The sequence below is a fragment of the Trachurus japonicus genome, chromosome 21, assembly GCF_045865225.1.
Source record: "Trachurus japonicus isolate A0001 chromosome 21, Traja_1.0".
NCBI lineage: Eukaryota > Metazoa > Chordata > Actinopteri > Carangiformes > Carangidae > Trachurus > Trachurus japonicus.
In genome coordinates, this window is record NC_140927.1 from 25781399 (window position 1) to 25797859 (window position 16461).

Here is a 16461-nt window from a genome sequence, read left to right on the forward strand (position 1 = left end):
GTTAATTGCCTCATTTTAGCCCATACCCTACAGTAGGTATTTCATGTATTTGATTGATTCAAATTGATTTTTTTTCTTCTTTTCACATCTTACTCAAGCTTGGTAATATCTGTTACACAATTGGCATGTAGTAATGTAGCTGAAAAGAGGGAAACTGTTCAACATGTAATCACAGAAAGTTCAGTTTGAGGTGTGATAATAACTTCAGGTTATATACAACAAAAGCAAATGAAGGTGGATAGAAAAGGATGGATGGAGTGAAATTTCCTATTTGAAAAAGGTAACAGTTTGGCCACTGTCTCTATATTGGATAATGAATATCATCAGTTTTAGAATAGTAATTGAATTCTGTCATATGCCACAACAGTGATGACAAAATGATCTTCTTTTTTTTTGCATACAATTTTCAGTTTCTTCATTTTTTTATGGTGAACATGTCATTTTTGTTAGGTCTTTACCCTTTAGACAATATGAAGACAATATGAAGGCAACACTTATGGTGCCAACAATGGAAAAACAATGTGACATATTTTACCTTTTACCTTTATCATTTTTTTTAATGTGTGCAGCTGTAGTAGTATTCAAATGGCTGTCAGTAGAGGAGACAATTAATGGTTAGAGGTTTTATATCAATTAACTATGTAGGATGATCCAAAAAGAGGGGCATCTTCAAGTCAAAGAATACATAATATTGTGGGCTTTTGGTAGTTACTTCTTAAAGTGGAAAATGAACAGTCTTTAAATTAGGACAGTGTACATTTGCTACTTTCAGATCTGAGGCAAACACAGTGCGTTGACCTATATTGGAACCAATGATCTTTTGAGCTGGGGGGTGGATCATTGTCATGCATTGATGCTACACACACTTTTCTGTTAAGTGGAAATTCTGTGCAGGGGTTGGGGGAACAGTATAAAACGCTGTGAAGAGGGGAGGAAGGAAAACCCAGCTGCTCTTCAGTTTCTTGTGTAGGTAAAGAGGAGCAGCCACTCAGTCCGGTAAGTTAAAATCATTAAATTATTATTAATATAGGAATATTACTGTGTACTATGTGTTAATCTCAGTGAGTTACATAGGTTTCTAACAGTTTTGTACAACTATATTGTATCAAATTAGGTTTAGTATTGGTTTCAGTTTGACTTTTTCCAACTGTGTATCTCTTATAAGATCAAGTTCTCTTTGCTGCATCACTCTGGATTTACTAACCCAGTTAGGTTTCAAAATTCATTTCATAAAACCCCACAATGTTTTCTTTGTTGTTCAAGTAGTTTCATTATAGAGGCTGCGGGTCTCTGTGACGTGTGTGTGAACAGAGATTCTCAGTGGCTTCACAGTGTTTTGTGGGGTACCACTTTAGAGTAAAAAAAAACTTAGGTGGGATATATGACAGCATATTATCAAAAGAAAAAGAAAAAACAAATAAAACGCTAACAAAACGCACATATCCTTCCTGTCTAAACTTGGTTAGTGCGCATTAGGGGAAAGATTGTTTTAGCCAGAAAGAATGTAAAGCAAACCCCCTTGTTAGTATTATTAATCACATTATAGTGACATATAAATGAAGGGTTTTGCCTGTATTTGTTTGAAAGTGACATTACGATCGCACCAACCCCCCACCCCCACCCCACCCCCCCAGGCCGTCAAAGCTTCGATTATGAACGATTTTATGTCCGTGAATAATCGATTATCTAAACATGGTAATCGGGACAGCCCTAATATCCACACTATCTTCGTAAGGAAAAAATTCTTCAATTCTTTCCTAACTTAGTCTATATTTTAAATTTGTTATTTATATTTACTTAATTTTTTTTTAACATAGATTTTACTCGAGGGACAGCACAGTCTGGGGGATGTAGTCAGGATTTCATTTCACTGCTTGTTGTAAGTGTTTAACTATGACAAGAATAAAGAATAAAAAAATAGACGAAAAACATCTAGTTTCCTCTCCATAAATGTCATCCCATAACAAAGTGATTGATTGCTTGATGACACATAAGAAGAAAAGTATGGGCCTGTAAAACCTCAATTTTCATCAAGCAAATTAGAAATTTTGTAGGAGGAACATTGTCCCAGCAAAAATTCACATAATTTGAGGCAGAAAATCAAGGGCAGGTAAAATTTCTCTTGACAAGCCAGCTGTCCTGAAGAGCATGGCCATAAATTTGTGACAGCAATAAACGTGTGCAATCAGCGTGTGCAATCATCTTGAATCTTGAATTGAACTTACTCCAGGATATAACCATTTTAATATTATTATTTAATAATATTGGCAACCACAATATCAAATTGATGCTTTAATGTCAATTTAGAATAATAGTACTGTAATCAGTGACCAAATTAGTTAAATCAGTTATTAAGATGATGTGAGAGAGAGATGTGGTAGATTAAAGTCCCAACAGAGGTGGATCCAGTTTATTTAAATGTTTCCATGTAAGCACCCAATCAGTGGAACTTCCTAGGACAACACTGGGAGTGTTTCAGCCCTGCCTTCTGTGTCAGCTGGGTTTCTCCCACTTCCCCATACCATGGAGTCTGTTCGAGTCAGACCTGTCAGGAAATGTGTCAAGAAGCCTTAATTATTGCAGTGTTAAGTTGCCGTGGTGAGAGAATATGAGCCATGACTGAAAGGACTTTAATGAAATGTGACCTGTTAAATCCCACAGATGAGGACAATGGCAGCGACAGGCTGGATCTACTTGTTGAATGCATTGTTGTCTCTGAGATGTTATGTGGCGCACAGTGAGTACTGATCAAAACAATTCTTCTAAGAAAACCCTCTAATTTCCTGACAACCTGACTCTGGTTGCTTTACAGGAACTTTATAACACCGAAGGGTTGCTGAGTTGCTGACTCCTAGTTTAAGCATTTTCAGTTTCAGTTTTGTCCCTGACAGCGTTATATACACATCAGGTGAAGCTGAAAAACATGAACTATTTCGTACTTTTCAGATATTAAATTTCTAAAAATCTGCTTTATTTATGTAAAATGTGTTCAATATTACTGAATGGTATCACACAGGGCCTTCGTTGCAGCTTCTATGTAGAATTTCCTGTTTATAACCTGTTTAACCAGCACTTTACAAGCCTGCTTGAGGTTACTTGTAAGGAATTCCCCACCCAGCTGATACTACCTGCTTGTATTACACATTTCCTATAAAATACATTAAGAAAAGCAGTTTGTGACATGACTGTTACAACTTGAATTTCCACAGTACTGCCTGGGGTCTATTGTGAAACTGACACCTAGGCCAATATACAAATGTTAACAATATTATTGTGTTGTGCAATATTTGAATGTGCAATTTCGACTGTCTTACTGTACTTACTGTACTGTGTCTGTATTGCCCGGGGTATATTGGTACTCTGGTACTGAGTACATGATGCTTTAGAATGTGTGTGAATCAGTGATTGAATGATGTGTGAGTGATGTACATTGTTTTACTTATTTATTCTATTTATATTTAGTCCGTACCCGACTGTGCACCTTAAATTTTGTTGTACACACGTGTACAATGACAATAAACTATCTTCTTGAATCTTGATTGTACCTGGAGTTATCAAGGTCTAAACTAAGTAATACCTCGTCTCTGTCGGGGCTTTAATTGACAAGGTTCTAGTGAACCTTTAGCTGATTTCTGATTTGTATGGTGAGTGGTAGATCATCATAAAGATGGTCAATCTAGAATAGATGCACAAATAAAGAGAAAGAGTGCAACAAAAAAAAGAAAAAGAGTCAGTGCCTCAGGGCACATACTGCATCTTATATCACTAATACAGTTAAAATAAGCAAGTCTAATCTAATCTAATTACATGCTGCATGGTAGTAACCAGGATAATGCATACTAATGCACATAAACTGTTCTCCTCTATAAAGCTCATGCAGGAGACTCACACGAGCAATACCACATACCAGTATTTGGTTATACAGGAAGCGACCCTTAACCTAGTTAGAGCATAGATTGTCTGCTGGTGCCTGAGGCTGGCCCCCTGGCTGATTTTCAGAAAAATTCTGTATTTTAATCATTTGGTCATTCATTGGTCATGGGAAAATATAGTTATGAACTGCATAAACACATTTAGAACTAAAATACAGATCTAGTTTTTGCACAGAAGAAAGTTAATCCGCAAAAATTTTAATAATGCATAAAAATATAAAATAACAGCTAATTATGTTATCTTGTTGATTTAGCATAGCTCACAGACATTCTCCATGCCAGCGCATGTGTTAATTATACCTCCCATTTCCCACACTCTCACCCAGAGCAGCATGTTTCTGACAAAGCGTCAGCTAAACTAGACAAGCCAAAGAGCTGAGACAAATGGCTCCTCTTCACAACTGATATCTGCCGTTAGTGAAGTGACAATGATGAAATGACACTATGAAAAGACAGATAGTGGCTCAATCTCAGTGCAAACGATATCTTGATAGATAAGCTATGAGCAGCAGACCACAAGCACTACATCTGCGTTGTGACATGAAATGATTTACCAATGTGTTTTCAAGCTGCCTTTTTCTAATTAAAATAGGTCAAAGATGGCAAACACTTACTCTCAGACTTTTATGGTTGAGTCTTCAGGAAGTCCCTTACCTGAAATGCGTCAGCACTGTGTTCAAGGAAATTAGTAATGACTAGGTTACACAATATACACAACAGCTCTAAAGGCTGAAGTTCTAAAATAAAAGTCAAATACATTTACAACTAAAACTGATAGCTAAATGCAGTTTGGTCAAATTTTGCATCAGTTTTCTGTGAGCAAAAAGTCACATTTTCTACTTTATTTCTTCCACATGAAATGTAGAAGGCGGGAGCACGTAACATTTTCAGAACTCTTCTACTGACGTATTCAGAGATCCTCATACATCACTGAGTCACCAAAAGAAAACCACTGCATTGATAAGTTCAACTGTCAAAAAATAGATGAAAAACATCTAGTTTCCTCTCCACTTAAATGTCATCCCATAACAAAGTGATTGATTGCTTGATTACACATACTGTAAGAAGAAAAGTATGGGCCTGTAAAACTTCAATTTTCATCAAGTAAATTTAAAATTTTGTAGGAGGAACATTGTTCCAGCAAAATTTCACATAATTTGAGGCAGAAAATTAAGGACAAGTAAAAGTTCTCTTGACAAGCCAGCTGAAGAGCATGGCCATAAATTTGTGACAGCAATAAACGTGTGCAATCAGCTGATAACACACAGATAGAGACGTTATCACTGGATAGTGTGTCAAAACCACAATGGCCATGATAACATTCAACTGTCCCAACACTATAATTGATTTACGTCTGTGAGAGCAACTGGCAAACAAAGCTCTTCCTCCGTGCTGGAAGAACCACCAGACAGGACTTGACAATCCAGGAAACTACGCTGCACAGGACTAATCAAATAGCACCTGTGATATCATGATAGCCTTTATGAAAGATACTGTACACCCAGCTACAACAAAACATATCACTTTATGATATGATGTAGCCTCTTTATGTATATTTATCTGGACAGTTGTAACAATCAGGTGACGAATTAGTCAATGTACTAGTGTGAATAAGTGTAAATTGTGGTCTGCCCTAAATGTGTCAGGCCTGTAACGATTGGCAACCTAGATACAGTAGACTCCAGCACCCCTGGCCTCCTTTCAAAAATAAGCATCAATCACTCAATTTTATTACAGGCTTATAAATTAGGCATAACACAAGAGCTGCAATACTAAACAGTGGCAGACAAAAAGCATCTTACAGTATCATAACAGACATCAAAATAGGATATCAAAGAACAATACAGTCAGGACAATGTGATCTGTAATGAGATTATCCTCAATGAAATAAATGCTCACTTGAGTGAATTTCTACTAGCCAACCCTCCCCATCCTGTTCCTCACTGGTATCACAAAAGGCACATCTACATTTCTTTCATATTCAGTGTACAGTAAAAGTTGGAGGCGTCTGTCCTATTTGTGTAATTTTATACAAAAGAAAGTGACACAAAGTTCACCCAACCCACAGTACACACACTACACAAACAAGCTAACACGCCTGTAATCAATTTCAGCAGCTGATAAAAGAGTTACCTGGCTGTCTTACCTTGTGTTGTTAGTTGGGGAGCCACATGGAGAGCCGCCATCTTTAACTCTCGGGACTGTTTTCTTCTAGTAGACATCTCCTTATGTGGAAAAGGAAAGGAGCAGTTACTATGGTTGCAGAGTAGCAAAGCAACGGTTTGCTAGCACTGGAGCTAGCTAGCTACAGGTCAAGTTTACTTGCTTTTACGACTTTATCGTTTAAGTTGTCCGTCTCCCTTTTCTCCTTTCCTTCTGTTTGCCAAGTACAGTCCTGGTTTCTTTCCACTATTAGAGTTTGTCTCACTTGAGTTTCACTGTTTCACTCGTCGTTTAATTTGCCCGCCATTTGCAATCTGCCCTATGCTGCGTTCAGGTGAGATCTTAAATAAGAATATCTAGTGGGAGGGAAAAACTACTTTTACGCTACTTGTACAGTTTAGATAATATGATACAGGCTATGTCACACAGGTTATCTTTACTTTAACTAATTTCTTCGAAAATTTCAAGCAGATAATTTTTTTTTTTTTGCCTCTTTTTAAATGTTTTAGTGAGGTATTAAAGCAGAAGTAAGTGGTCCGGTCGTTTTCGCTAATGCTGCGTTCCAGGCAGGCTTTTGAAATCGTAAATTACAGCTTCGAGTCACAACTTACGACTTTGTAGCGTTCCAGGCAACCCACTCGTGTTTTTCCGACCTGTTTTACCGGTGAAAGTCACTATAACGGCCACTCGTAACTTCCGACCGGTGAACTCGTAGGCTACCAGATCGAACTGGTACGACTTCACAGGTCGGAAAAATACGAGTTTCCTTGAACGCACCATAACAGTCCTCGTCCCTACGTCGCCACATTCACGGCGTCCCTTGGCTGCACACACAGCCCTGCATGCCGTTCTCTCTCCTCATTGGATAAAAACTGTAGGATACGATAAATGTTTTCTCCTCGGCTCAGAGCAGAGCAGAGTGACTGACAGACCCGTGTTTCAGTCCAAACACTCTATGTAAGTGATTGCTGTCGGAAGATATAACTATTTAAGACTTATATTAACACAAATATATCACTTACTTCTGCTTTAACAACGAGGTCCTCTTTCTTCCTACTAAGCTAACCTTGCCTGAATGCAGCATTGCAACAGTTGACCGGAAATGAGTAAATAAGCGCTCGTAATGAACCAAAAGGTAGAAAATTAAAAGATTAGCATGCTTTATAATATTTATTTTCTTTATTACTTTCTTGTAAACCTCACATTGTTATTCAAACACCTAGCTTCTCAGCATATGGGGCATCAACTAAGCTTTTCAGGGTGACTGTACAAAGTGAAAACTGGATTATAGCTGCTCAAAGTGAGTCACTGAGCAGTAATTTCACTTCACAGCTTTACAGTCTATGAGTGAGGGCAATGAATCAATGTTGACATCTCCTTTTGCAGTACAGTCATTATGAGACTTTGGCTTTTCCTGCCTTTGCCTATGTTTTTGTCCTTTGTGGCTTTTGTTTTGCATAAAAGTGAATGAGCATCTGCACCTCTTATCATCATCATCACTTGCAATGTGCACTGCATTTATATAACTGTGCATGTGACAGAACAGTGACAGTTTGTGAAAATATCATGCACTAGTATGATAGTCTATTGGATATTGTCAACTGTTGACTTTTTCTTGACGTGACAAAACATTGCAACAGCTATATATGAATAGAGAGCACACCTTCCCTTTGTGCTGCACAATCAGAAACTGATCAGTTCTTCATTGGTTTAATGCTAAACCACATTCACAAAAATCTGTCAGATAGTTTTGGAAATATACTGATGAGCATAACATCAGTGGAAAAGGCAATTAATGAATGGCCTGTATTTTCTACAAAAATGATGTGCATGATATACTGTATACTGTCATCGTAATGTTTGATTTTTGATACTGAATGAGAAATAACTGATCTCCCCTTGCACTTTCACATCCAGGCCACAGAGGGGGGACAGATACCTACCATGTGAGCGTTGGCCACCTCTTTCTGCTGAGGTGCCTCGACACTGACATTCACACCAATGTGACCTGGAGCAGAGAGGGAACACACAACCAAACCCTGCCAAGTGGAGTGGAAGTCAGGGATGGGTTACTGTGGTTTCTACCTGTACAGACTGCTCATAATGGAAGCTATACCTGTGAGAAAAGGTATAGAAACTCTTGTACAATTTTGTACTTTTGACTGCATCAGATCCTGAAAACTCAAAGTTTTCTAAACTTCGAATTCCTCAGATGAGTCTAGACAGTTAAGTGTACATCCCAGGTTGTGGGAGTGAGCATTATCATAACAGTTTATAACAGGTCATCAGAGTAATAGCTGTTCCACATAAGCCCTACGCAGGTCTTTAGGATTTCTTCAGAAGATCCTTTGCTTTAACCTTCATATTGAGTAATGAGGTCATTGTAGGGGGGAAGAGAGGTGAGTGATATGAAAGTAGAGCCACTTTAATACCATTAAATCTTGTGGAGATGAGTTCATAGTATTATACGTCTGCTGATCCTGTTCCACAGAACTAAGGATTGCCTTTTCTCAATATTTCTCACCGTTGGTTTCCTTCTGTCTAGGGGTGAGTCTGGATCGTCAAACATAACATTTAGGGTGTCGGTGTCCACTGGAGATTATCCTGATCCATCTGAAAGCGTATCCAACACAAAGGGAATCAGTGGAGGTCTTCCCTGCAAACAGACAGAGATCTTTAGACTGAATAACACAAGGAACATACAATGGATGAAGGTATAAACAACCCCATGACATCCATGTGCTGTTTATTCATGATGCATCCTTGTGTCTTATAGTGTATGTCTTCATCATGTAGGCTAGTCCCTGGTTTAGTTTGTTTTGAGTGCAAAGAAAACATGCTGGTTATTGTTCCACACATAGAAACACACAGGCTCTATTCAGAAATAGAGCCTGAATTAAGTTGTCAGGATTTCTGTAACTTTGTGATGTCATAAAGCAGTCCAACACACCTTGACATCCAACCTTGCATGTATCTGGTTGTGTGTTGGAAATCTGCCATGTTTATATTAGATTAGAGAGCAGTGGGTAAATCAGGAGAGAGTATGTGATTTCTAACCAGGGGCGTAGCCTAGATCTATTGCTTATTTCTGGTTGATAGAACTATTTCTTTTGTTATTTCTATACAATGTTGTGTGTATTCTGGCTGCATGCAACACTGCCCCCTTCTGTACAAAGTAGAAAGTGTGCTGAGATTTACATTAAGTGAAAATTGAACAAACCATTCATCAGTTTATTTGTTAACAACATTAACGATTATTGCAACCGTGTTATGTATTGTCCCTATACAAAAAACATATTTTCTTTTATTATTCATTTATTTTTATTAAATATTGACAGTGCAAAATGCAAAATATTCCTGATTCTAATTCAGTTTCTCATTTGGTTTTATTTGGATTGTCTAAATTCCTAAAAAAAAAACAAAAAAACAACCGCACTGGCTTCTGGATTCAATTTGAAGTCATTTGCTTCATTTTTTTGTCAGCTAAACTTTATGGGCTTGAATGAGTCGGTTTGTAACTTACAGTTTTTTTGAAAAGTGCTCAACAAAACAAAGTTGAAGCTTGTTTGTTCACTGTTAGAAATCACTACAGCCTGTGTGTCTGTTTGTAGGACGGCCGTCCTGTGACACCCATCTCTGTGAGCGAGGGCGGCTTTATGAGACTGCTGAATGTCTCAGAGAAGGATGCTGGAAAGTACACCTGTCTGGTCCACATTAGCTTGGATGGCAACAGTTACACTGCTGCACGCAGCTTTCAGATGACTATTGACATTGGTAAGTTAGTCAGTCAAGCGTGCCATCATTTTAATCACTTTAATTGCATTCAGATGGATAATTACTTTACGACTATAAAAGCTCTCAGTATTATTTCTTGAAGAAGTTGCGGACAGACACAGGAAAACTGTGGTTTGTGAAAGCCTCTCAAATTACACATGGGTCTCCTCCAGCTGCAGGGACTTCCACACAGAGTTTATCTTCAGCTTACATTTGGCTTTTCCTTTTATTTTTTGACTTTTCTTCCCCTGTATTATATAGTGCTGTATTATTTTCTGTTACACTAAATATTTCTTTAATCCTTACAGAAAAACCTCCTCAACCACCCATCCTGATGTACCCTCTAAAGGAAGTGATGACCGTTGAAGTAGGCAAGTAACACTTTGTCACAAATTAAAATCAAGTAATAGTGACACAATCTACGTCTGTGAGATAAATAATCTCATAAAATGTCATCTTTTGCGAACGTTTACTCGTGATTTGGTCTCTATTAAAAAAGTAAATGAGAAAAGAACCGGTTGTCAATTGGGCCAGTGAGTTTTATACTAACGTGTACAACATATCAGTATTTTCAAAATTTTGAGGAAAAGTTGGCTGCAGAAGTAGCACAGGTTGAAGGAAGAAGAACTTCTCTCCTGTTTTCACCTCTGGAATATTTATACCACAAGCCTGAAAGAATCACCACTTATCAGTTTTCAGCAGGGGAGGATTTGTGAAACCAAATAATGACACCAGTCTCCCCGGTAACTGTTCTTCCAAAGAACGCATTCCAGTCATTTGCGTAATACATGTATGCACCAAATACCATTCTTCATTGGGAATTTTACACAATCTAATTCAGAAACGCCAAAGGTAAGAAAGTGAGGTGCATCAAACAAGTTAGATAGTAAGATGTTAAAGAGTTTTTTTCATTTGAAAGTTACAATTTCATTGTGTAGAGTGACGTGTTTTTTGTTTGTTTTTTAATGTCACCAATTACCAGGTATGAAACTCGAGCTGCGGTGTGTAGCCTACATTGGCACCAGCATGAATGATGAGACTTCCATGTACTGGATTGTTGGCAAAGAATTTGCTGACGACTACGAGGAATTGAATGAGTCCTCTTCATAGTGAGTCTCTGTTTTTTGTTTTTCAGCCTATACTGTACATGGTTGGGCTGTGATCAAAACAAGCTAAGTTGTGTCAGTTTTATTCATAAATAGATTTTCTAAGGGCATTTTTCATGTAGCAGTTGTAGATTGTATCCTGGTTAATTGATTGATTGATTGATTGACTGGTTGTGTTCCATTTAGTTACAGTCAAAGTGGAAAGGTCTTCGGTCTGTCCATTCTGTCTATCCCTCATGTTCGACGTCAGTTCCTGAATGTCTCCTTTAACTGCAACGTGTGCAACCCCGATGGAGAGAACTTTGGCTCGGTGATCCTTCGAGAAGGTATTTTCTTTTCTCCCCTCTCTTCTCTCTACAGTATATATAACACTGTTTTGAAGTGATGCAAGAAGAGATATTGAAAAGTGGCTAAGACCCAAAAAGATTAATTTTGAATTTACACCACTAAATATTTTGTTGGGAGTACTGGATGCAAAATGCCTGCAGATTGTATTTATCATTCTTTTGGGGAAAATATTGATATAGAGACAGTTCCTACAAATGGGCGGTGTGCGTTTCTCCGTTTATGACCAGTTTGATGCATGGGGCAGTATATACGCGGCCCAGAGACGTCCCCAAGCACAAAAAAATAACCAAAATCAAATTTTTCATGCCATGGGGCCTTTAAGACCCAAACAAAAACATCTTTGAAATTCGTTCATTTTTGAACATGAAAATTATCGCAACAAATCAAGATAACGTGGAAATGCATAACAAAAAATGTGAAAAACTTACGTTTGAGTAAATGTATATTAAGTAGTTACTGTTAATTTAATTTTAGTAGTTTTACATCCCTTTTTGTTGTAGTTTTTTTTTTTTTACTTTTCTGTCCTGTTTTGGTCCTATTTTATTATGTCGTGAGGTTTGTTCTGTCCTTTGTTTTCTGTTTGTCTGTTTTGGTTAGTGTATTGTCAGTGTGTACATTGTGTATGCTATTGCCTGTTTCCATTAAAGAAAAAAAAAAAGAAGAGTCTTCAGAATTCAAATATATTTTTGGTGTCCAAGATACTGATCTGGGCGTCTCGCACTGTTCCAGTTAAGGGAAAATCCTGATGCTACAACTTTCCTACTGTAGCAACAGCTCTAGGGATATGCCTTCCTTTTATAGTGCAGCCAAGTTAATGAAGTTATCGTTTTTCTAGAGAGCTCTTGCAGGGAGTTTCCATTACCCAAGGAAGTGGAACCAATCAATGCTTATGGCTGTTAAATGTGGAATATCCCAAAGGATATGTCAAATAATGTATGGTATTGATCCGGCGAGCCTGTTACTGACAGTGCTCTGTAACTTTTTTCTATTGTTTCTATTTGACATGAAATAACCTCTAAAGGCTATAGCACAAAATAGCCAAAAATAAACAAATCCGAACAACACTGAACCTAAAATGTTTGTAGCAGTAAAGCCAAATGACGAATTCCATTCATGTTTGAAATGTGGTACCATTAGCTGCTTGGAAAGATACATGATGAATTATTCCTGAAAATCTTCCAGTATTACTTGTTTACAGCTTGAACATTGTCAAACCAGGCTTTTAAATGACTGGTAACGTGTCTCTTTCTGCAGCTGACCACAGTGCTCTCTACACCAGTGTTGCTCTCTGCCTTGCTGCCTCCTTGGCCACTCTGGCTCTGGCTGCAGCCTCCCTCTGCTTTAAAGTAGATGTGGTTTTGGCGTACAGGAGACTGTTGAGAATTCTTTCCAAACAAGGTCAGTGGATACCACCAAGAACACACTTTATGCTTGATTGCTGATTGAAGGTTTTCAACTAATCTAGTTATCTCTTATCAAAAGTCTGTCAAATTTTGTTCCATACTTATATGAGCATTTTCCTATTGCTACATACAGTAGCTAGTTTTGGCATAAACAGTTGTTTAGAAATATTGATGTAATTTAGGATCAAATGTCTTTTACATGCCAAGAGTTTTCTCTAGTGTTGTAAAGCAACACCACAGTTAACTTTTGTCTCTATCGCGTCATCTTTTCTACATTAAAATGTGTACCAATTCCACTCTGTATACAACAACTGTTAACAATGTATTCTAAGACAAACAACTCATAAACTAAATCTACAATGTACGAAATATATTTTCAAAATGTATGGATATGTTTTTACTTGTATCGTGTATCATTTAAAGGGATAGCTCAACATTTTGGCGAATTGGCCCATTGCCATAATCCCTATAGTCATAGCAGTAGGTTTGTTACCTTTAATTGTCAGTGCAAGCTATTTTTAGAACGGCGGAGCAGAGCCGTGAGCTGCTCAGAGCTACGCTACGGAGGCTCATTATGGGATTTCTTGGTTTCCCTCATCAAACTCATCAAATACACAATCCAACAACTCCAAAACGCTCTGGTGGACAAGTTGTGACCTGTACATTCACCAGGCTAAGAGATAATAACGGAGCGTTAAGAGACAGAGTTGTTTTCGAGGTAAATTCATGCAAAACCGCTGATGCGCATTTGGAGTTGTTGGATTGCGTATTTGATGAGTTTGATGAGGGAAACCAAGAAATCCCATGAGCCTCCGTAGCGTAGCTCTGAGCAGCTCAGCCGTTCTAAAAATAGCGGTTAATGAAGGTAATGAACCTACTGCTAAAAATAGAGCTAAAATTAGCGGGTAATGAACCTACTGCTATGACTATAACTATATGAGTAATTATTTTCCACTTCTGATTTTTTCCAATTTCCGATTTTACAAATACCCACACCAGCATTACAGAGTGACTGTGAATGTGCTATCTGAAGCTTTACAGAGATATTGTTGTCTTCTCCACAGCTCCAGATGGGAAGCTTTACGATGCCTATGTGAGCTTTCTCCATCATGACACCCTGAGTTCAGCTGAGACGGCAAGCTTTGCTCTGCAGCTGCTGCCTGAGGTGCTGGAGAAAAAACATGGCTACTCCCTGTTCATTAGAGGACGGGACGACTGCCCTGGAGAAGGTGAGGATGAGACGCTCACCTGGTTCATATTTAAGACTTTATGTGGAAACACTTTTATTTGTTTCCTTTTAACCTTTCCCACAATGGTCTAATTGTGTGTTGACAAGGTATATTATTGCATCCTCATGTGCTTTCTCAGACACGCACAACAGAGACCCATATTGCTCCACAGTGCCTCTAGAAATAAAGGAAACTCTTTAGCGTACCTTGTGTAATGTGTTATCTTTACTGGTTGCCATAGGAAATAGAGCTAGCTCTCTTCTGTGCATATGTTACTGAGATTAAATCATCTGCTTTTTAACAAAATGTACAGTCATAAAGAACGATAAATTGTGGGGACATTTCAGCAGGTATTTGTCAGAAGTTATCCGTCTGCTTTTCTTCTTTCTTCTATTTTGTCCTGTTTTTCTACATTTGCTGAGTACAACTGCTGCATCAAGGTAGGTTTCAGTTTGCAGTGATAACATGTTCAACTTGCTCCGCTTCCTGTGTTTGATCTTTTACAGCTGTGCATGACGTCATTTCTGCTACACTGCACCAGTGCCGCAGACTTATAATCATCCTGTCACAAGAGCCAAGCTTATCTGATGGCAAAGAAGTGGAAACTTCACCTTTACACGACGAACACAACCACATGTATTATGAACAGAAAGTTGGCATCTACGACGCTTTGACCCAGAACGAGCCCAGAGTGATTCTGGTTGAAATTGGTGAGGACTGTGTTTGGTTGAAGGTTTGAGGAGCAGCCCTCCTCTGGCCCAGAAATTAACATGTTACCTTCTATAGATGCAAAAAGTCCTTTTGGATGCAAAAAGCTCCTCAACTTAGCAAACTAGTCTGTAGATGTAGCTATGGATGGTGCATTGACAACATCACAAACTTCACGGGGCCCAAGGTTGATCTTAACAGACCAATTAGAAAGAACACAAAAAACATTTTCAGCTCTGGTTACTAAGAGCTGCAAGAATCAACTTTAAAAACACATTTGTGCTGATTCTGATTCTGATGAGACTGAAAGTGAGTCCACTTGAATACACTTCCATATTTAACAAGGACCTGAGACCCAAAAGGACTCAGTTAGACTGAAAACACTTTGATCTACCTCCAATCTGGTCCTTGGCCAGATCTTGGTTACTGGAAACGGACTCAACATCATACCGGGACTTTCACAATTATTGCGAATAAATGTGAACACCCATGGCATGACAAAAAGAGACAAAACATTTGGAGCATCTTTTCTTATTCTGGACATGCAGTAACTATACTCTGCACTACATACCCCAGAGTGAATAGAAAACAAAATAAGGATACAAGGACAGGTGCCTCCTTGGATTACTTAGATAGTACCGTACTTCTATTAAGTCTGACTGCTGTGGTATTTAGTATTTGGTAATACCAAGTTGCTTTTATTGGTACCAGAAACATGCCACTACTTTATTTAGGGCTATTGAACTGTTCCTTCACTGTGACCAGTAACGTCCAGTGGTAATAAAGAGTCCAGTTAGGTGCTTCCCTCTGTTTCCAGTCTTAATATTAGGCTAAGCTAAAATAACTGCCTGTGAACAGTGGCTCTAAATAACATACAGATATAAGAGTGGCAAAACAACTGCAAGGGCTTGCAGTAAGGGTTCATTTTACGGTAATACAATTTGATGTGTTCATTTGAGCATATTGTAAATATTCTCTTCAATTCTGACCAGGGGGCCCAGTGGATTACAGCCAATTGCCAGCGTCTCTTTACTACATCAAAAAGAAACAAGGGGCTCTGAAGTGGAAAAGGTCTTCTCCTGGAACCCACAAACTCATCAAGTTGGACTCAAACAGAAACTTTTGGAAGAATCTGCGGTACTACATGCCATCAGTGCCTGCAGGAAGAGTCCAGACTATTGTCTAAGACGAAAAACTTTAATTTATTCTCACATTGAGAAGGGATCCAACACCTTCAGGCCAGATGGCAACCTGGAACATCTCTGCCATTCATTAATGGTGTGACGTGAATGATCTTGCAAAGAAAGAACTATTGGCTTACAATGGGTCCAATCTGGCTGGATCTACATCAAATGGATTTCTTCTTCTGGGTACAAAACAGGAAACATTTATTTCGCCGCAATGCAAAACAAATGTCCAGTATCATTTACTTGTTTGTTTTTTTGCATAATTTAGGTTCATCATGGTTCGATCACTTAAGCTATTACAATTTGATTGTAGTATTTCTTTTCCGTTTCCTTCTTTTCTTTTCCTTGTATCTTCTCATCTATACTTTCTTATAACAACAACAAAACAGTTCAGAGAAAGGAAGAAAACCTCTCGAGAGCAGCTCAAGCCTTGTTTTCAAATAGATAATGGTCAGAAAATGATGGAGTTTATGGTGCTGAAGAACATAGATCCTCAGTGCACTCATAGCATTTTACTGCAGACTGTCTTCAGTGTTTCCAGACAGTGACGTCTGCCTTCATTGATTTAACTTGATTGTTTTTCTGTTCTCTTGGGCTGGGCGTTGTTATAT

At 38.3% G+C, this 16461-nt stretch overlaps 1 protein-coding gene across 1 annotated transcript; it reads left to right on the forward strand.

Annotated features, from left to right (window-relative positions):
- Positions 1-2499: 2499 nt before the first annotated feature.
- On the forward strand, positions 2500-16082 carry il1rl2 (interleukin 1 receptor-like 2). The gene is made up of 11 exons (XM_085764707.1): positions 2500-2737; positions 8013-8223; positions 8641-8809; positions 9707-9869; positions 10178-10240; positions 10852-10978; positions 11162-11301; positions 12578-12721; positions 13791-13955; positions 14462-14665; positions 15656-16082. The coding sequence occupies exons 1-11, from the start codon at positions 2662-2664 to the stop codon at positions 15847-15849; spliced, it is 1656 nt and encodes a 551-aa protein (XP_085620833.1). The 5' UTR covers positions 2500-2661; the 3' UTR covers positions 15850-16082.
- The last annotated feature ends 379 nt before the right edge of the window (positions 16083-16461 follow it).

Coding starts and splice junctions, on each gene's coding strand:
- il1rl2 (XM_085764707.1), top strand. CDS start 2,662: ATGAGGACAATGGCAGCGACAGGCTGGATCTACTTGTTGAATGCATTG. Junction 8,224..8,640: donor AGCTATACCTGTGAGAAAAG/GTATAGAAACTC, acceptor CCTTCTGTCTAG/GGGTGAGTCTGGATCGTCAA. Junction 12,722..13,790: donor GAGAATTCTTTCCAAACAAG/GTCAGTGGATAC, acceptor TCTTCTCCACAG/CTCCAGATGGGAAGCTTTAC.